This window comes from Lasiodiplodia theobromae (assembly GCF_012971845.1).
Source record: "Lasiodiplodia theobromae strain AM2As chromosome Unknown scaffold_14, whole genome shotgun sequence".
NCBI classification, from domain to species: domain Eukaryota; kingdom Fungi; phylum Ascomycota; class Dothideomycetes; order Botryosphaeriales; family Botryosphaeriaceae; genus Lasiodiplodia; species Lasiodiplodia theobromae.
Window position 1 is genome coordinate 318202 of NW_023336344.1, and position 21522 is coordinate 339723.

At 54.5% G+C, this 21522-nt stretch overlaps 3 protein-coding genes across 3 annotated transcripts; 1 reads left to right on the forward strand and 2 right to left on the reverse strand.

The window, feature by feature from the left end:
• Nucleotides 1-733: 733 nt before the first annotated feature.
• Nucleotides 734-2269, reverse strand: LTHEOB_5159 (uncharacterized protein; the record flags this gene model as incomplete). Its single annotated transcript, XM_035514273.1, has 2 exons — nt 734-1809; nt 1867-2269. The coding sequence occupies 2 exons, from the start codon at nt 2267-2269 to the stop codon at nt 734-736; spliced, it is 1479 nt and encodes a 492-aa protein (XP_035374027.1).
• A 4026-nt stretch (nt 2270-6295) lies between these two features.
• Nucleotides 6296-8119, reverse strand: LTHEOB_5160 (Auxin efflux carrier protein; the record flags this gene model as incomplete). The annotated part of the gene is made up of 2 exons (XM_035514275.1): nt 6296-7779; nt 7837-8119. The coding sequence occupies 2 exons, from the start codon at nt 8117-8119 to the stop codon at nt 6296-6298; spliced, it is 1767 nt and encodes a 588-aa protein (XP_035374028.1).
• An 808-nt stretch (nt 8120-8927) lies between these two features.
• On the forward strand, nt 8928-10945 carry LTHEOB_5161 (Pbs2-type map kinase kinase; the record flags this gene model as incomplete). The annotated part of the gene is made up of 2 exons (XM_035514276.1): nt 8928-10466; nt 10520-10945. The coding sequence occupies 2 exons, from the start codon at nt 8928-8930 to the stop codon at nt 10943-10945; spliced, it is 1965 nt and encodes a 654-aa protein (XP_035374029.1).
• Nucleotides 10946-21522: the final 10577 nt, after the last annotated feature.

Here is a 21522-nt window from a genome sequence, read left to right on the forward strand (position 1 = left end):
CGGGAGAAGCGTATTGGAGAACTTAGAGGTGATAAAGAGATGGGAAGAGCTGATATTCCTAACAGGGTACATATCTAAGCTAAGAGGGTGGCTGAGAATACGGTCGTCCGGTTCATGTTTGAAAGAAATGACAAAGGTTAATGGCGAAGTGCCTGCCTGTGTGAGTGTTCCAACGTCTCCGCTTTCGGGCTCATTCTCCACCTCGTCACCAAGATCGTCGTCCTCAACGCCGTACATAAAATCGGCCATAAGCATACTACCGTCCTCCAAGCCTCTTTTTTTTTTCTCCGGAGCCGCAGTGCTATTTGCCCCTGCGTCTCTTGTCCGTCCCACAAGAATGAAGAGAAGTCTGTAAGTGCCTAAACTCTCCTGCGTGTAACTGCAGCCTCCCGTCTGCGAAGTAATGCCCCATATATTGATCGATTGTGTTTTAAATTTCTCAGAAATTACTACCTGTCAAATTTCCGTTTCCAAAACTTCTCTAAATACGCCTGATAAATTAAAATCAAGGGGGAGTAGGAGATTTCTAAAATCGCCTGGAAAGCTGGAAAGATAAATCGAAAATGCCTCGTAGAATCAAAAATGTCTTCTAAAACATCTTCTCCGGAAATAACTCAGGAATGATCAAAGAGGAAAATACAGGGACATGAAAATGGCGCCCAAAATGGTACTTGCTGCCGACATGCACTGTACCGGGAAGCATTCCACGGACCGATGTGAGAGACTGAGAAGCCTACTTGCGGCCACCACCCGTCTTACGGCGCTTTGGCTGAACTTCCTCGTCGTCGTCGGACTCAACGACAACCGCCTTTCCTCGCTTCGACGTTCCCTGGCGCGTGTTCCGAGTGCTCGTCGTCGTCTCTTTAGCCTTGGTAGTAGACTTTGTAGTCTTTTTGGCAGTCGACTTGCTACTTTTGGCGGCAGTCTTCGGCTTCTTCTTAGCAGCCGGAGCCTTTTTGGAAGCCGGAGCCTTTTTAGCAGGCGGCCTCCTATTATCAGCAGTCTTGCGATCATCATCCCCACCGTACTCGCTATCGTCCGTCTCCTGCCCCTCCTCCCCCTCCTCCCCCTCCTCATCCTCCTCCTCCTCCTCCTCCTCCTCCTCATGTTCATCCCCAGAAGGGCAGGTGCTCCTCGGCCGCGTGTAGTCAAAGAGGTGCGGATAATTCTCCTCCGCCGCATCCCTCGCCTCCTCCCACTCCTCCCGCCACTCATCCGACGGCACGACCGACACACCACGCCTGTCGTAGTCGCGCGGGAAGCGGTACGGGCGCGGCTTGACGGCGCGGTGCGTGTGGAAGTAGTAGGCGATGTCGTGGTTGGGTTCGTTCCAGTCCAGCGGCAGCCAGTAGGGCCGCGGCCACCTGTCGCGGCCGGTGAAGAGGAGGAGGACTTCGAAGTCAGCGGTAGAAGTTGTGGTTGCGGTGTTAGTGGTGCCGTAGAGGGTGGGGGTTTTGCGCACGCCGAGGCAGAATTCGACGGACCAGTAGCCGTCGTCGCCGTTGGTGTAGCCGCGGTAGCGCTTGGAGGGGACGAGGCTGGGGTCGTATGTCCGATTGTTGTTGTTGTTGTTGGGGCTGCTGGAGTGGTGCTGGTGGTTGGGTTGGGGATGGGGAGCAGCAGTAGTCGTCGTCTTCTTCTTCTTCTTCTTCTTCTTCTTCTTCTTCTTGGGGCTGCGGGACGCGAGGGCGGCGCGGGTTTTGTCCTTGAGGCGCCTGGTGTTGTGCGTTTCCTCTTCTTCCGTCTCCTCTGGTTCCGAGGTGTCGCTTTCAGTCTCTGGTACTTCTTCGTCATCTTCGGCCTCAAGTCCTGTTTAATGAAATATCAGTGGGTGTTGGCGGCCAACGAGGTGAAAGAGGCACTGACTATGAATTCTTTCACGGAGGCGTCGGATCTGTTCTTCCTTTGTATCCTTAGCTCCAGAAACTCCTTCGTGAACAGATGTGTGGTCTTGATCGCTTTCGTTGTGATCTTCTTCGGGTGCATCCTCTCCGGGAGCATCCTCTTCGGCCGCATCATCTTCAGCCCCATCCTCTTCAGCTGCATTCTCGAGGGTATTGGCAGCATTGGCAGCCATGTCTTCAGCCTGTGTCTCCTCATCGTCTGCGTCATCGTCTTCATTCGTGTCTGGATCCGCGACGCCTGAAGCAGAAGTAGGCTGAATGTCGGCTGGACCACCAGTGGTAGGAACCGCGGAGCCTTGGCCGTGCCTGCGAGGGTTCTTGTCAACTATTTTAGCGGCGGCTTTGGGCATAGAGTTAGCATGCATTGCGGCCCTTATGTGATTGTATACTTGCCTCCTGGAGTTATTGGCCTAATTACAATTTGACTTGCTATCGCATCATCGTCCTCGGACGACGGGCCAGGATCACGGCGGGAATTGCGGGTGCGGTTGCTGCCGCGGTTACTGCTGTAGTTCTTTCCACGGGTGGGTTTGTTGGTTCCCCTAGGCATGGTGGATGTATTGCTGGGCTAGAAATCTTTAGAAGCGATGGAGAGGATGGCGTCGTGGTGTGGGGTGTAAGTCCTGTCGACTGTGGATCGAATACGTGCGGGCGCTTGAGGTGGCGTGTGGCACGGTAAAATCAAGAATCAGCGGGACGACTTGTAGAGTATCATGTTTTAGGTATGTCGAGAGGAAAAGAGTGAAGTGTTGAGGTCAGCAGGACGGATAACAATGAAAGTTGAAAGAACGGGTATGGAGGGCTCTGGAGGATGCTCAAAGCTACAGTCAGAGCACAAAGAAAGATGCCTCACAAACCATCGCCAACCCTTTCAGAGGCTTTGTTAGTCCATCTGAGACACGGAAGTGTGGTTGTGGGGGGTTGATTCGGCGTGCTGCCAAGAGGTGCTTTTTCACACGCCACGGCACAGATATTCCTCGCATTGCTCGCAACCACTGCATCCCGAAATCTCCAAAGAGCCGGAAGGACACATTTTCCAGAGCTACTCAGACAGTCTTGGATGAGCTATAAGACTGCTGCATTGGCCTCCGGTCCTTGTATCACTAACCAGTGGTGGCTTGGCGAGTCCTGTGTGTGCCTGATATGTAATCTTGCTCCGGTAATAATGGAATACAAAGCTTATGGGCTTGTGTCGTAGCGGCTTACTGGCAACTTTTACTACACCTGCATCAACTTATTCTTTCGGAGTATGGTGGACTTACACATGCCCAAAAGAGGTTGTCCAGTTATCCGATTATACATCTATAATCTTCTGGAATTTCCGCACGGTGCTTTGGTTGCTAAAACAACGATGGCAGTATATGATAATATTTTACTGTAAGAATAATAGAAGTAGTGTTTGGGTGGGTGTGGATATGGTTCTAGATTCATCCGGAATGTGGCAGCAGATGCAAGTCATATTGGTATCAAAGAGATAGAGAGAATGTGAAAGGGGCAAGCAGCTCTCATAGTCAGAACGATGTGAGCAAACGAAACAAAGCAGTACTGACAGATGAGGCAGGCCATGGTCTCTATTACCTCCAGACTCACCGTAGATTGCCTCATAGTTAGTGGCGATGAGATTCCATTCCTCTCGACCTGTATTGTCGGAGATATCGCACCACGCCTCAGGTAGACATTTGGAGAACTACGTCAGAATATACTTGTGTAACTCTAAGCCCAGAGATTCAGACGTATATCCAGATATTGGATCCAACTGCCTATGCAAGAAGCAGTGTCTTTCGCGTGGCATGGAAGTGCAAAGCCTCCTATAACCCATTATGCCCCACCATCGTACTCCTCAGCACGGTCATCATCTCATAGCACCTACCTAAAATCGCTCACACCCGGATTTTCCCCTTGCCCGTCTTTTTATCTGGTGAGCCTCGAGTTTCAGGCACCTAATGCCAAGCGGAGAAAAAGAGGATACATAATCCCAACGCAGTGGTCAGTAACCATGCTTGCACCGCCACACCTCGCCCCTCTCCAAATCGTCCCACCGGGACGGAACCGGATGGGGGCCATAAATTTCAAACGCCCAACTCGCCATGTTTCTCACGTTCTCGGTTTTAAGCTTTCGTCCCTGTTCCCCCGCCAAGGGATGTCTGCCCCCCTTCGGCAGTTCTTGCACCACAACTCCCCGTCTCGACTTACCTTGTCGCAACTAAACCCTTTTCTTCGAACATTTCGGGTTTCTTGAGATCGAAGGGGGAAAAGGGTTTAGTGTTTGAACACATCGAAACAGAAGATGATGGTCGTGCCAAGAGGCGTCCTCATGCGGCTCGCGTCTCGCTGCAGCAATAAGCGAAGCAGCAATAAGGCCCACCCGCATCGGATTTGGGAAGAAACGCGGGGGTTGCAAAGAGGCGGATTTGACTAACGTCACTAAGTAAAAAAATAGAACATGGAAACTCGAAAAAGGAAGGCAGCGAAGAGTGTTCGCCGATCACCGGTCAGGAGATAATGGCTGATGATCTTGCCGAGCAGCTATTGCGCGAACCTGTATGTTCCTTGTAGAGCTGAAGGATGGAACGGCGGGCGGGCGCGGGAAGGGGTGGGCCGTGCGAGGAAGGGCTTTCTCCAAAACACACCGATAAGTGATGATGAGGGCTGGTAGTGTGGATTTAATGGTACGTGTCCGCTGTAGGCGATGTCCTACGCAGGCTGCCTGACTGGTAACCGTTCATCCGCCTGCGGAAGCGCCGGCCGGTGAGCGAATGAGGTGCTCGACGTTGCGTCGTGCAGTGCAGTGGCTCGGATTGTATCCGTTCACCAAACCCAGCACACACAACAAGGCAGGGCCCTGGGCGGTGTAAGGTGGCGGAGCATCGACACGACGCGCTTGCTGTTGCGGCTTGGAGAAAGGCGGGCTGCGGCTTGCTGATCCCTAGCGTTTGTGCGAGATACGGCAAGTGCAGCGGCTTTCCTTCGACGAGAAGAGAAGTCGACCATCAACGCTACGGAAACCGGTCCGCCCGATGGCACGACGAGGCTGAGAATCCGCTGCAGGGACAGCGTTAGCTCGCCCGACCGGTTGCTTCGGCAGTCTCGGCGCCGAACTATCGCGGCTTTTTTTTTTCTTTCTTCATCGCAAAGCCGAATTTCCCGGTAGTGATAGCTTAAGCGCCTTGGGAAGTGGCCAAGATACAATATCGGCGGTGCCGAGAGGTGTCTACGTATGCAGTCAATACTGCCGCCTGGCTGTGGCGAAAAACACCTTGCCCTGTAAATGCCTCGTCATGCTGTATGATAGCGTACACGTACCCTGTTTGCTCGACATAGCACCCTCGGCCACCGGCTCGTGATCTCGGGGCAGCTTTCACATTTTTGCAGCAAAGGCCGAGCGGAGATCCCATGCGAGTCATTCGAGAGTGGCACGGAAGAAAGTTGGCGGTGGGGAAGAGAGAATCCGAGCAAGGGTGCAACGGCAAGCTGACGATGAGATGACCTGTGCCTTGCATGCATGCGGCTGTGGACAACGCTTTGGCGCGCGTGGGGACGCTATGTATCTCGTATATCGCCTGAAGATAGTGGAGTCACATCCTGGCTCCCCGAAGATTTTCCTCTGCAGATTCGAGAAGGAAACAGCGTGGCATGCATGCTACAGCTCAGCTGAAAGTGCCTTCAGCTCGGGTGCGTACGTTGAAATGAAAGGCAGTCTCTTGGGCTGCACGTCCCCAGAGTGGAGATTGACTGCGGCCCGATGTGCTTTGACATTTTTGGCTAACACAAGAAAAAGGAAAAAACCTACACCCGTGGCGGGGTCAAGCAGCAAAGAGTGTGGGGAACATTCTAGAGGTTTCAGCTAGTGCTTAACCGCGATGCGTTGTCTGGCACGTATTCGTGGAGATCCAACAGACGCGAAACGGTGAAGAAGCTGCATATGTGCGTGTGCCTTGCGCTCGGACGCCCCCGACAATTCCTGCCTGTGCTCTGATGGTGCGGCAAAGAAGCCCAGGCGAAGTGCGACGGATTGCAGACAGTGCTGGTTGAGAGTCAAACAGTTGAATTCTTTGGGCCTGATCGCCCAATAGGATTATTCTTGAGATAATCTACAGTTCATCTTTTAGATGACATTGTTACAGCGGCATTGCGGTCCTTGACATGCCATGTATTTTCATAAGCCCAATAAGCGCCCGCCCTGACCGCCTCTATAAGCCCGTTTCCCCAAGCGTGATCCAGCACTGCCAACCCAGGAAACAGCCAGATCCCATATGCCAAATCATAATCCGTAAAACGCCCTCGCTTCATGTACGTACATGTAGGAAAAAGATACCGGTTGCGCACTGACTGTACAGCGGTCGCGGAATGATAAATGCATTCCAGAAAACCCATATCTGTGAAATGAGCAATTAAGCGCCAGTAGACCATTCGACAGTCTCCAGCGCAAGCATGACGAGCACTAGCGTAGACGGGAGAATCCAAACCACGTAGCTCTGGAAAAGGAGGTTGCTCATTGCGCCCATGTAAACGTTGTTGAGCTGGCAGATCTGAGCCAACTGCAGCGCGCTGGGAGCACCGCTGAGCAAGAAGCAAACGATCATGAAGATAGGGTCGCCAATGATGCTGACGGGAGCGTAGCGGGCAAGCAGCGCCAGGAAGGGCGCCATGATGATGGTCGGCAGGAGCATACGGCTGATGAGCGACGCGTAAAGCAGCTTCTTCTCATCCTTGGCATCCTCGAGATCCTGAGCACTGGCCTCGGGCAGAGTGTTTCGCGCAAGATTGGCGCCAAGGACGACAAGAATCAGAGGAACGGCAACTCCACCCGACTGCTTGACTGCCCGGGTGACCGAGGTATTCACAAAAGTGCCTTCGTCGAAGAAGAGGTGTTGAAGCGCAGGAACCGAAGCGACGATGAGAGCGGCAAGCATGGCCCAGAGCGGCGGGTTCATGAAGTCCCAGACGCCGTCCATGAACCTCCGGATGCCGGAACCAATCTTGGAGAATGCCGTCTGCACAGGCTGGGGAAGAGCGCGGAAAGCCTTGCAAGAAGTAGCACGGATCGACTTGCCAGCGGAGCACAGCTTTTGCTTGATCCAGAGCTTCGAACGCCTTGGCCAACCCTTGTAGCCCTTCGGAATCTCCGGCTCAGGCTCATTTGCGCTTTCGCTTTCTGCGCTGTGGGCGACCAGGTTGCCCGGGCCAGCAGTGACAACGTTGCCGTTCGTGGGGGTGGCACTAAGCTTGCCATTGGCCTCATCCCTGGCATATCTCTTTGTCAGGTTCGACGTAGACGAAGCACGAGAGACATCGCCGCTGGTACGCTGGTTATCGTTCACAGGGGTGATGGCACCCGAGGCGAAGGAAGACTCAGGAACGGGGCTGGCAGAGCGAAGTTCGCTGTCGTCGTCCTCATCCTCGTCTTCGTCGAGAAGGTTGCGGCGCTCAATGGAGCTGGCGTCATCGAAGTCACCCCGCTCCAAGGCGGCGTTCACTCCCGCATCTTCGTCAGGGTATTCGCTGGCGGGCTTGAGGAGGACCTGATAGCCCCAACTCCAACGAACGAGCTGTCCCAGCTGCTGGAAGATCAAAAGGTACAAAATACCACGCGCGCCAACCTCGTCGTCATTGTCTCCGGGAACCTCGCTCCAGTGGAGGCCTGAAATTGTCTTGGAAAGCGAAAGGACAAGTGAAATAGGCAGCGAGTTGGAGTTGCCGAAGACAGCCATGGCGGTAATAAAGTTCTTCGGCCTTTGTTTCTTGAAGCCAAACAGGCGGGCGACGATGAGGGCGGAGGCCCATGACACGAGTGTCTGGACGACGAAGATGGCGGGAATGATAGCAAGGTCGATGAGCTTCTCAGCGGTCAGCTGCGAGGCGAGCTTGGTGAAGACTAGCGAGTATTAGCGAACCGGTTGCAGGGCGGGATGCGGGGACGCGAGACACATACTAAGACACGGCGTGAAGAGCTGGACGTTGAGATTGGCGATGAACTTCTGGGCATTGGCGTCGAACATGCCCTGGCGGGCGATAATGTAGCCCGGTAAACTGACGCAGACGACTTCCAGGACGGCCTCAAAGACCAGCAGAATGAGGTGACCGAAGTCGGGGTGCGAGGAGTGATTGTTCATGGCGTCAAACAAGGCCGAGGACATGGAAGAGTCGGAGGGATTGGCCATCGAGGTGAGATCCGGGGAGCTGCGGAGCAGCAGGCGATAGGACTTGAAAAGCATTTTGGGGACGCGCGCTCCGGCGCGGAGGCGTCTGGGGCTGGGAGCTAGAGCAGGCGGAACAGCGCGGGCGGTCGGTCTTGTTACAAGTCTTGTCTGAGAGACAAGACGAGCAGGAGGCAAGCGCAGTCGAGGGAAGGCAGGGCTGGGGAAGCGGCAGCGCGGCGGCGCAAAAGAGTTTATAGGCGCGATAAGACGAGAGGGCGCAGCGCGCGCGCAAGCAAGAATGACGGTGTCGGGCAGGGTGAGCTGTGCAGGCTTGGCGGCGTGCGATGGCGACGCTATCGCGTCAAAGCTGGCCTGGGCGAGCCGCGCTGGGTCCGCCCAGCTTGGCACGGGCAGCAGCGCCACCCTGAGCCCATGGCCTCTCGCATCCGCACATGCAGCGCCCCGGCGCACAGGCGCGCGCGTCACGTGCCCGCCATCTTCGATTGTCGCAGCCTGCTGCGCGCGCGGCGATCAGTCAGTGGTGAGGCCGGGCAGCGCGACTCTTTGACGCGGCGTCCAACAAGGCACGCCCCGGCGTGAGACGAGACACGGCTGCGCTCGTCCGTCCGCGCGCGAAACCTGCTGCTGCCCGGCTCCAGCGTCGTCGCTGCATCTCCACCCTGTAACACCACCACCCACCGGCTACGTCACGCCTAGCGAACTCCTTCGCCCTCCCCCTTCGCACCGCCACACTCCAGACTCTCTCCTCCTCCCTCCTCCCCTCCCTCTCCCCGCGCACCCCCGGCGAATCTCTTACCCGCTGCGCGTCGCATCTTCTTTTTCCGCGAAACAGCGCCCCGCCAATTGCTGCCACTCGTTCACCATGCCCTCCACGCCCGACGAGGACAACCTGTCCGATGTCTCCTCCCCGCTCGAGTCGCCCACGAGCCCCGACATTCCCTCGCCCTCGTCGCCACTGGCACAGCCGCCGCTCAACCGCGCCGCCTCAGCTGCGCCCTCCACCTCCGGCATGACGGTTTCGTCGACACCATTGGGCAATCTCAACGCGCTCCGCAACCCGCAAAAGCCCAACCCGCCCAAGCCCAGCGGCACCAACCTGCCCCAGGATATCCTCGAGCGCATGAAGGCCGTCCACATGGGGAGGCAACGCGCCCCGCCGCCCAACCCGCGCGCGCCCCCTACGAGCGCTCAGAGTCCCCTGCCGCAGTCGCCGGGCGGCGCCTTTGTCGGTGGCGTCCCGCCGAACTTCCGTCTGCCTGGCCAGCCCGGGAAGCCGGGCATCAGTCACTTCCCCTCCGCTCCCGCTGTGCCTAACCTGCAGAAGAGGTCGTTGGCAGAGAAGCGCGGCATGGTTCTGCCTGGAGGCCTTCCCGGCGCGGCACCCAATGGGAGCCCTGCGCCTGGCGGCAGGAAGAAGCCCGGCTTCACCCTGAAGGATATCAATGGCGGTGTTGACGCGAAGCCCATTGTCGGCTCGAAGATTGACGAGTATAACAAGTACTTGGACAAGGAAACCGGCAACCTGAACTTTGCCGGCAAAGCCACGCTGACCGGAGAGGGCGTCAAGTTCGCAAACGGCTCCACCTTCAGCATATCTCTGGATGAGGTGGAAACTCTGGACGAGTTGGGCAAAGGCAACTACGGCACTGTGTACAAGGTCAGGCACGCCCGGCCGCAGATGAGAAGACCAGGACTCGGTCTGGCTGGAAACAAAGCCTATTCCATGCCCGCAGTCCCTGGCTCGCCGGTGAACAAAAGCGAGTCGTCGGCCGAGTCGAGTCCGACGACCGCCAAGTCTAGTGCCGCCACGTCGGGCAAGGTCATGGCCATGAAGGAGATTCGCCTGGAGTTGGATGATGCCAAGTTCGCCGCCATCATTATGGAGCTCGACATCCTCCACCGTTGCGTCTCGCCTTACATCATCGACTTTTACGGTGCCTTTTTCCAGGACGGAGCAGTGTACATCTGCATAGAGTTCATGGATGGCGGGTCGATAGACAAGCTGTACGGCGAAGGTATTCCCGAGAATGTGCTGAGGAAGATCACGCTTGCGACGACCATGGGTCTGAAGTCTCTGAAGGACGAACACAACATCATTCACCGCGATGTTAAGCCAACCAACATCCTCATCAACACCAGGGGCCAGGTCAAGATTTGCGATTTTGGTGTCAGTGGTAATTTGGTCGCCAGTATCGCCAAGACGAACATTGGTTGTCAGAGCTACATGGCTCCGGAGAGGATATCGAGTGGAGGTGTTGCACAAGCTGGTGCCAATCCTGGTGGCGGTACCTACAGCGTGCAGAGCGACATCTGGAGTCTGGGATTAACCATCATCGAGTGCGCCATGGGCAGATACCCCTACCCGCCTGAGACGTACAACAACATCTTCAGTCAGCTCAGCGTAAGTCATGTGCGACCCCCTTCGTGCTTCACGTTAACTAATGACGCCAACAGGCAATCGTCGATGGCGAACCCCCGGACCTCCCCGCTGAAGGTTTCTCCGAGGCAGCAAAGAACTTTGTTCGTGGCTGTCTGAACAAGATTCCTAACCTCCGGCCCACCTATGCCATGCTGCTTCAACACGCGTGGCTGGCACCTCTCCTAAAGCCCGCCACCATTTCCGAGGAGGAGGAAGAAAACGGTGAAGGAGACGATGCCGCAGCCGGTCCTCACGTCGATTATACTGGGACAGAAGCACCGGAGGACCCAGAGGTCGCTCAATGGGTTAATGACGCCCTGGAGAAGAAGAGGGCCGGCACGCTGGCGCAAAGCCAGAAGCCCGCGCTGCATGCTGCCCCTCTGGATGCAGTATCAAGCCCCCAAGGAACCCCATCGGCTACACCCGACGTTCCACCGGTCCCTCCTGCCGAGGAGGAGTAAACAACTTTGTACGATTTTCTGTTTGTGTTACGACGGGAAAAGCGAAGACGATCGTTTTGCACGAAATGCGCATGTTCCAATTCATCTATTCGCCTGGGGCGAAATAGGGTCTCTTCTGATCACGAAGCAACAATGAATTTTCTTATCTTCTCCTGTAAGGCATAAGAGAGTTGGGATGTTTGATCGGTTTTTCTCACAACGGCGAAATGCTTGCAGACTATGTGGGTTTGATGGGATGGCGAGGGAATGGGAATGGGAAGATTCACGTTCGTAAAGGGATTATCGGACGCGGGCAATGGGAAAGTTGAAGAGAAGAACGGGTCTTTGTCGGGCGTCTCTTGTTTCATACCGGAACCGAAGCTACCCTTATTCCTCCCTTTTTACTATACACATGGGGGTTCTTATTTTCCTTTCCTCTCTACAATTCCTGTCTTCCATAATTCACACATTTTCATCCAAAAATTTTCTTTTTTTTTTCTCCGACTTCCTATGGAAGGTTTTTGCTTAAGTGCAGAGTAAATCCCTCAATGGCTAATTCGTTCGTACACTCGGCCCAATGTTTCGTTGCATTTGTTTGTTCCTGTTGCCTTGCGCCACAGCAGATTTTCAAAACATTTGAGCCATAAGAGCCCAGTTCTGAGACAGTACAACACAAAGTTGTGGGCAGCCAGAACAACTGCCCAGTCGTAGATGTAGAATTGATAACCGTACAAGAACGCCTAGACTATAGGTCTCATTACTCATCGTAAGTAAAGTGCGAATCTCCCTGCGAGCATGATTACGAATGATCAACTGTTTTTGAACCTGTAGTGGCATGTGGGGTTCGTTTGTCTGGGTGCACTGAGAGATGCCGCACTCTTCTTCCGTGAGCAGTTGGAGTAAACGACCGGATATATATGTGAGCCTTTGAACTAGTCGGGTATATTCGGATTGTTGAGAGCCAAAAGGTGAGGCTAGAATAATCTTTAAATGCATTTATGTTTGGAATACGGATATCAAGCTTAATTCCTAGCTCGTGATCGTACCCGGTGGGAGAGTTTTGAGAAGATTTTATTTTTTTAACCTTTTGCAACCAGCTGTCACGCGGGTCTCCATTTTTTTTTCTTTGATTGAGTGAACGAAAAATCTAACACTCGTGATAGCTTTTACCTCGATACTAGGTAACCTAGCACATGGTCAGGATGAGTGAGAAGGGAAACAAGAGTATGGTGTCAAGCAGGGGGAGTATGTCTAAATGGAAAATGGCGCAGTGGGTTGCAATGGTGTAAGTCCTCTGTGCCTCGCGAAGGATGCTACACTTTCTCAACACGGGAAGCCGAAGCAAAGGTCTTCATGCATGCGGTATCGTCTGGAAAATTAGGTTGACTCCTAGATATCTGCTTCGGATTTCTACTTTAAAAAACGTAATATAATCGTTTTTACTACCGCTCCAATGCTCAAATATATTGCAACACAATGATGGTGTTGTCTCCTGATCGTATAAACACACCCTTCACTCCTGGAATGCATTCTCATCTGCTCTTCTCTCTTATCTGCTTGAGAATATGTGAAGTGAGGAGCCGGGAATCTGAACATGAAGCTCGAGGAACAGGGTCGGGTGACGTCTACCCCATGCATTCCATCCCCCCCTCTCCCTTGACAACTCTAACCTTAAAGCACGCAAGCCGCGTCTATCTCTCCCACATTCCCGTCTTTCCTCTTCTTTTCACGCTTGTTCCCGCACGCTTGGTGATCTCCACACAGACACGCCGTAGGAAGTCACCCGACCGGCCAATACAACGCGTCCTTTCGTCCGGCGCGGCGCGCGCCGGCCCCCCCTCCCCTCCCCCTCAGCACGCCATGGTGAGATCTCCCCATTCGATCAGCAGAGGGGGTAGAGAGAGGATTGAGGGGGTGCGTGCGCTTGGACCTTCGCTTTTCCATTCTCTCTCTTTTTTGTTTCCCCCTCTGCAAAATGCTCGAACCACCTTCGTGTCGATCGGATTTACTTACGATATTACCGGCCGACGAGCCCCTCTCCCCCCGCCTAAAAGGGCAAGAAATCGATCCTTCCTACTTTTGCTGTCTTCTCCTTCTTTGTAGTAGTTTTTTTTGCTTGCTCTCCCCATCTCCGCATGATCACCGTCCCATGTATATGCGCTTTCTTTATTTGGGGTTGGGGTATCCACTTGTTTCTTGCCTGTTTTGTTTATGATTGGCGCGCGCGTCGGTGGGGACCCTCGCAACAACTCACGCTTACACGACAGAGAGATGTGCTGGAAAGTTGTTTCTAGTAGTCGCCGGTGTTCACCTCCTGGATGATGCTTGCTTTTACGTGCACGCGCGACACCGTCGTGTACGAACCTCCTACTGGGCTTTTCCTTCTTTTTTTTTTTTCTCTTCGCTTTTGTTCCCTTTTCTGGCAGAGAGCACTGCCTCGCAAAAATTCCGCTCGTGTGCACGTACGATGTGGTCTGTACTCGCCTTCCTTGTTCAGCCTTCTGGATTCCTTTCGCCGAATTTTTGATCGTTGTTATAGGATGTCCGTTTTCTTAATGAAACCGTCTTCGCGGGTTTTTCCTTGCTGTCGAGACGGCATTCGCCTTCAGACGTTTGATGTTCTGCTCAGCATGAACGGCTCGGTGGGGAGCATGGGTGACGTGGTGTGAGTGCCGTCTTTTGGTTTACTTTTTTGCTCAGACCTTTGGCAGGGAAGGATGCCTTCATCTCGATGGTCAATGGAATTTGAGAGATGTTATGCAGGGGGAGTGTAGCTGTATGGTGACGAAACATAAAAATAACTAAAAGGTACTTTTCCGATATGTGGGATGATCCTGGGAGCCACGTTGGGAGTCGGGACGTCTGGGGGAAAGGATTGACGGGGTGGTGGAAAGATGATGTGTGCTGTGCAATACGGAAGAGAGCAAGATCTGCCCCATCCAGACGTTCGAACGTCGTTCGGGAGATCCCAACGAGACGTTCGACGTTCGGCACGCTCCGTCTGACTGTAATGTTGGCCAACGACGAAGAGTCAGCGGCGGACATAGCCGCCAGACGTTCGAAGATGGGGCACGGGGTATGTACACGAAAGCAAATAATAATAAGGCTGCATCGCGATCCCGCGGAAGTGCCCGCAGGGAAAACGGTTGGCGGATGCACCCGATGGCGATCTCCGCCACTCCGACGGCGGAAGCGGCCTTCAGACGTTCGATGTTGGGCGGAACGCGCCTATAGGTGAGCTTTTTTGTCAAAGGGTGTGTCGAATTAGACATTCGAGGATCGCCGCGAAAACCCGGAAGCGCCCGAGTAAATTGAGCGTGCAGGGGTTCGGCCGCGTCGGATTTGCTGTCTGTGTTCTGATGAATTGTTTTATTTCTTTTGCGCACAACCCATGCCCAACAACGCACGTTTCGCCTTTCACACACATCACAGGGAAGATGGTGGTGGTAGCGGGGCGGAGATAGCCATCAGACGTTCGAGGGAAAAGCAGAGAGATGGTAGTTGCGGACGGAGTAGGCCGAAGAGAGGGTGCAGGGAAAACAACGAGCGTTTCCACGATGGTGGTCGGTGCACGGAGGTTCTGTTCGGGGCTCTAGACTGAGTACATGGGTCCGGTATTCTTCGGAATGGCCCGAGAGAAACAGGAATCGGTATTTCCATGGGAGCGCTGCAATTAGGGGGTGTTTTGAACCCCCGAAATTTTCTCTTGGGAATTAGGGGAAGGAATGGTCAGGACGGCTGAGCCCGAAGGGGTCATCGCTGGAGGTTGGACCAGCGGGTTACTCGATTCGGAAAGGTGATCCTGGGGACTGAACCGCAGGCATTCCTGAAGGCTTTGAAGGAAGAGCAGGATGGAGACTATTCGAATCCCGGCAGTTTTGCTCACGAGTAGGATATCGCGGACGTGTGGGAGAAGGTGCGTCTAGACGTAGGGCTTTTCAATCGGCAAACCGCATCTCTGGTTCACGTCTTCTCCGGACCACGTGGTTGGTAGCGCCGTCGACGAACATACGAAAGAGCCTGAGGGGCCGACGGTCTTTCTCACGGGGTGAGAACCGCCGAGAACGGATTCCGACGTTCGATGTTGCTCGATTATGACCGAGTAACGGCAGGTCTGGTCCATTCTTTTTGTGGAGGACTTTCGATAGTCGTGGTGCGGAGTCAAATGTCTCGGTCGTTGAGAGCGCGGGGTGGGCGTATTTTGTGGTAGGCTACGAACCCTTGGTTCCGCACGTCATTCCTTCGCTCTGCTGGCCAGCCTAACGGAATCGCTTCCACTTCAGTGTAGGATGGGCTTTCGGGATCTCCGGGGCGATGCTCCAGCGAGCTGAGAGACGGACAGCTGTGGCGTAGCTGATGTTCAGTCAATTATGACCGAGTCTTATCCGCGGCTCACTCTGCAGATCATCTACCACTACTGCACTGCTGATCTGAGGCGTGCATAAGTACGTCCCGCCGTTGTGGCTCAGCCTTTGAGGTGGAACATCATGCTTTTGAGGCATTTTTTCGTAATGCCTCAGTTGGAATCAGAATTCTCTGACCATACATACAGCTTTTACGGTGTGTTTGGACCGGATATTGTTATGTCTGTGGCGAGCATCCACAACGATCTTTTTTTCCCCCAAGGTTCTCGGGGGTGGAGAGGTAATAAATGTCTATAAATGAAAGATGATGATGATCACTCCGGATTTTAAAGGTGGCTTGTATGTCCGCCGCTACACGTGCTCGGCGGCTTCCCCGGAAGGATCTCTTAGCTGCTCAAATCTGGGGCACCGGCCTCGTGTCTCGTATCTCGGGTTCTGATCAGCTAGCAAACAGACAGACACCCAATAATGGTAGCGTGGCGGCGGCAGTTGTCTTCGGTGTGCAGTAGAGTGACGATGCTAAAGGAAATGGCATGGGCTCCAGCTTTGTTCATGATCATCGGAAGGATCATTTTAGACGGGTGGGAGCAATCTATAGCGCAGAAGTTAAAATGGAAGATTAAAAAGTAGGTGGCTTGGCAGAGTTGAAGCAGATGTGCTCAGCGATGACCCTTGCAGCTGCAGGGCATCCCGCACGAGTAATGGCTGTGCAGGAGATCATCAGAGATGCGGCGCGTGGGTAATGTCCGGTGGATCGGAGGCACCCTGCACAGCATTTCCGGTAGCTGGTCTGAAGACACCATGACGAACCGGGCAAGCCCACGCAGAGGATTTTTTGAGACGTTCGAAGCTGTTGCTACGAGCGAATCAGAGCCCCATCCCCGGCCGATTTTAAGGCGCCGTTGGAGCGGTGCGGCTCAAAATCTGCTCGGATGACTTCCCAATGAAGTAATCGTGACGGGTCTACTTCACATGTATTCCTCCGCAGGATTTCTCGCGACGTTCAATCTTGACGCCTACGCGAGACACCAGAGCTGCTCTGGCATGGTCCAGACGTTGCACTGATTCCGCAGGTGGGTCAGTTCGTCGCGTAGTGCGCGGAAGGAATTTTTCAGATGTTGGATGTTGTCTGGAGAGATACCATATCGATACCTCGAGCTACAACTGGGATACAATGAATTGTCAAGTCTTTGAATTCACAGAGCGTACAGTTGAGATTCAACAGCACTTCCCACGCCGAGTCAGGCCATGGCCGGTTATGCAAGTAATCGCCCTCAGCCACCGGCGCTGTACACGATTCAAACCACCACCACCTCATTACACGGTCTCGATTATGCAGGCGAGGCATCGCACATCGCTGCCATTTCTTTTGGAGAACCGCCGAAGGAATCCCTCAGACGTTGGAAGTTGGAAGGGGATTCACGAATCGTAGAGGGCGGAGCAGAAAAGCAAGGAGGAAAAGGTTACCTCTGCATGCACACTAGTCTTGGGGGGGAGCATGTCACCGGGCCGCATGCTGTGGACTACGTGGACCGCAGGGCTCGCGGGCCCTCTTCTCCCCCCATGTCACGGCCGCAAATGCCCAAACGGGCAGTAGCAGGGGTTTTCAGACGTTTGAAGTTGAGCCTCACCCCGGATTCCTCTCGTTTATTTTTTTTTTTTTCTGGGGCTGTTTGGGGGGGAAACTTGTGTCTCTGTCCAGGGGTGGGTGTGGGCGAGCGCTCGGAGTTTGGAGAGGCTCCCTTTTAGCATTTCCCCATGCGGTAATGGGTTGCGGAGAAACCGCCGTACCCGAGGGAGCGGTTCCTCCGACACCATTGATGGTTTTCGCATCGTCCCTGGAGCAGGGGGCCGTACCTTGGTACATAAAAGAAAGGCCGAGGCAAATTAATGGATAGAAGCGCATCTCGAAAGATCTAGAATAAGGCAAACAATATAGGTACGGGCGTAACGAAATGGCGGAGGGTCGGTGCACCGGGTGGCTACCGGTGTCAACGGCAAATCTTGCCAGTGACCATGACTGCGTCCCTCCCGAAGGATTCCTCCAGACGTTCGACGTTATGGTGGTTTTGCTTTTTTCCATATCTTATTTCCTTGGGCCTGGGGAAAGGCTAAAAGGTCGGCCGATGGCAGCACGGCCCTGCAGATCGTAGAGCTTGCCCTATGGAATGTTATTTCGCCTGTACAACTGCCAAATCGGGTAATCGGATTGAGGCTTAATCTATTAAGCTCGCAAGGATTTGATGCGACGTTCGAGGCTGAGGCTTGAACAGAGTCGTGTATAACGCTTGCAGACTTGGGCCCAGCGGTGAAGCAAATGGCTTTCGGAAGGAACCATTCAGACGTCCAAACTTGAAGGGTTCCTGCTCCACAAGACAGCCAGCTGTATGCATGCAGACGACGTGGCTCAGGAACGACGTGGCTCACTCGGGCATGGTCTGAGCTCTGAGGCCTGGAGAGAGGCTCGGCGCCTTTGTGGAGCCCGGCAAACGGAAGGATCCTCTCGGTCGCCCAAACACATTCAACCACACTTTGCACTGTATTCTTCCTGTCGCGGCAGTCGGGGATGCGGCCCAACTGAACTATTCGCCCGCGCGGTCCACGGTAGGTGCGGCATCCTTTGGCGGAGCCTGCTGCGAAAAAGCTCCCATTCGAAGGACAAGGCGGTGTCGTCGTCAGGAGGAGTGAGGCGTGCAATCAGCCACCCACGAGGATCCCGGCCAAAATCCATTCAGGATTCCGGAGGTGGTTCCGCCAGCGGAAGATGGCGCCTGGCGAGCCATGTGGAAGCCATGGAAGCCTTCGATTGCCAGCAGAAGGGCCATGTGGCCTCCGAATCGACGTCGGTTTCGCTCCATCATCGCCCCGACTTCTCCGGAAAAACCCTAGGTATAACACACTGCTCTGGGACCGAGCGACGGTTGCCAACCAGAACACACACACACTGGCCCGGATCATTCCGTCAGCCGGACAACCACCATCTCAGCCACCGGCAGCAGCCGTCAAGCCGCAGAGCCGCCATCGCAAGGGAAGCTCCTCTGCTGCGTTCGACCTCTCGTCAAGGCATGCCGGCTAAGGGAAAACGTTAACCTGGGGGAGGGCCCGTCGTCGTTGGGGCTCCCCACACTGGCGCAGTCCGCCTTTGTCTGGTTCTGGAACGGAGCCACGACGGTTGCGCCACCATCCTATAGGGCGGTGCGGCTTCTTCCACCCCTCCTCCTTCAGGAACAGGCTTTCCTCCGGTCGACGGTGGCATCTGTTGGTGCAAGACTGCGCAAGAAAAACCAGGGCCGGCCATGCTGCTGCGTCTGAAGTTGTTCGTCGGCACATTGCGAATCAGCAGAACTGCCGCTTCGCTGGGAGAGCACTGACTGGCTCGTTCAATAGCGTCGGCGAAAACCCAAACCACCAACCATACAAACGTGCCCATCACAAGGAAGGAATTTTTGCTACGTTTGATCTTTCTTCCTGCTGCTCCGACGTCTGACGTGGGAAACCACGTAGGATCTCCTATTATTTATTATTTCTCCCACCGCTGCGTGACATCCCCATGCCTCGGCTCGGGCCTCCTGGGTGCGTTGATCTCCCAAAGGACCCTCACACCGGTGTTGACCCTGTCTGAGTAAGCTCCCCCGGACGACCTGCCCCATGCGGCAGGGTCTGGTGGATATCTGCCTTCGGTGAGTAATCATCCAGGGTGGATGGGTGATCAACGCGATCCTCGCATCGTGGAAAGGATTATTTGCTGCGTCGGAAGTTTGATCTGCCCATGACTTCGTGGTTGCGACCCTTGTCTAGCATGGGCGTGTTTGATCCTCCGTATGGATTTTTGTAGGGCGGCCAACGGCAGTGTGAGCTGGCACACACACGTGGTCGTCTCGAACGATCCTCCCATGATCCTTCTCAAACATGCAGTCCCCACCAACAACACCTTCAACGGCAGCAGGAGATGCGTAGAAGCTGCTGCTGTCTAATGACATGAAGCCACAACCTATGAGAGAATAAAATGTGGACTCGATACTGGCAGTCCCAGATCTGCGTCTGCACCATGCACAACATCGAGGGTCAATGCGATTAAAGAGCCCATGCTACCGGGCTCACTCTCTCCCCATCGGCGATCTCAGTCCACAATACCGGAAAGGATTTTTTGCTACGTTCAAACTTGCTCTTTTCTTCTGACCGCTGTGGCACATGGTAAACAGTAGGACCAGGCCTCTGACCATTGTGTGAACACCGTGGACATTGGGAGTGGAGCACTCCCCAGCAAATGATATAGCGCTACCGCAACGTTCGGAAAGGATTCCTTGCTACGTTCAAAGTTGAACAGAAATCGGGACACCAGCGCTGGGAAATGCTCGAGATGGCTCCACTTTCTGAATATCCAGGGGCGCGTGAGAGGGAAAAGGACCTAGGTGGTCGGGGGTAAGGCGGCAACGGGGGGAAGGGAGGGGAAGCATCCTGAGGAGAAAGCACGCGCGAAAGCGTCCGGTAAGGATTCCGACCTACGTTCGAAGTTGGATTCGAAATAGATTATGATTGGAGAAAAGGAGGGGTTAACCCGGATCGTGGTTAAGGGGAGGGAAGCAAAAGAAGCTTTTTTATTTTTTATTTCCAGCGGAGTGGAGGTAAGGGTTGGTGGAACGGACCGAAACAGCAAAACAACAAGATCGATCCCCGCGGAAGCGCCGGCTATCGGCGCCCACCGAGGTCCGAGAGCTTGTAGTATGCCCGTCATTCGTGCCGATTCTGCTGCCGAGAGGGTGCTTTGTTTCACTGATGTGCAATGCTGTCCCTGGGAATACCGCCGAAGATGTGGGGAATGGGCCATGCAAGAATGGTCCGATACAGATCTATCCTTGCGGGGGGTCTTCAAGGGGCTGGCTTGCTTTCACCAGCACACGACCACCTCCGAATTCTCACAAGGATTTTTTGCTATGTTCGAAGGTCCTTCCAGTAGGGCGTACCGAGCATGGCCGGTGGAGCGACTAGCAGCAATGATATGTTGGTAACCAAAGCAACCCGGAGCATACATGGCACGCACGGTGCTCCCCCGAACACCCCCCCGTAAAGCCATAGCCAAAGACTACAGGGTAGGAATATTTGCTACGTTCAAACTTGCACTGCATGGGCCATTGACTGCTGGCGAGAAACTCGGACGGTCCCAGGAGTGTACAGGAGAAGTGGAGGTAGCGGCCTGTACTCAGCGGGCCACACGCACAGCCATTACGGAGCGGCACATGGAAGGATCCCTTGCTTCGTCCGAAGTTGAGGCAACATGCAGTGAGTAGCCCACGCCATCTGCTCCGTGCCAAAGGGCCCAGAAGCGAGACGACGCCAATTGGAAGCATGTGCGTCGATGGAAGTGGGATAAGCTGTGTAAGCACATGGCATGTCAGCAAGCGTTCGCGTCCTCTCTACGGGAACCAACCACCAAAACACTTGGCTGACTGGAAGGATTTCTTGCTACGTTCGACGTTGCCCGGGTCGAGCATGGGTTGGACGAGGGACGGTATGCAGAAGAATGGCCGGGACGAAGACCGTGCACCGTAGGATGCGTACTGCATCCAGCAGGACGTATACGCGGCGGATTCTGCTACAAGACCCCACAGACAATCTGAGCCAGCCACCAGCACGCTGTGCCGCTGGAAGGATCCTTTGCTACGTTCGAAAGTCGACCCGAATGGGAGCGGCCTCCGCAACGGCCGCAAACGCCCATCGAAATCCTAAGCTGGCTGGCCTATTCCAAAGCGCCGAACTGTCCAAAACCAGGAAAGCCGACGAATCAGCCGCCGCCGATGCGTCACATTAGAGCAAACCAGCAGAACAGTGTACATGACGCTGGGGCGGAACTTTAAAACAAAAAAGAGAGGACCCGGCAGCGTGGTCGAAGGAAGCAACCACGTGCTCTCATCCATAGTCTCAGAATCCTGCTGGAATCCCCTTCTCTGAAAAGAGTAGAGGATCGGAAGGAAAAAGAAAAGTGAGTGTGATGGAATCCAACAAAGCGGGACTGCGCCACCAATCGCATGCAGCAGGCGACGTCAGCCATGGGTTGTTTCCGATTGGTATACCCGTTGCAGTAATCCCGCCTTCTACGCCAGTTGCTGTGGCGCTGCGATGGATTCCAGACCGCAAATCCCACAAATCGCTCCCACTAGCGTCCGCCGACTCTAACTTAGCCTACCACCGACGCACCCCTAACCCTTCGCGTACCCAGGAGCCATCTCGCGAGAC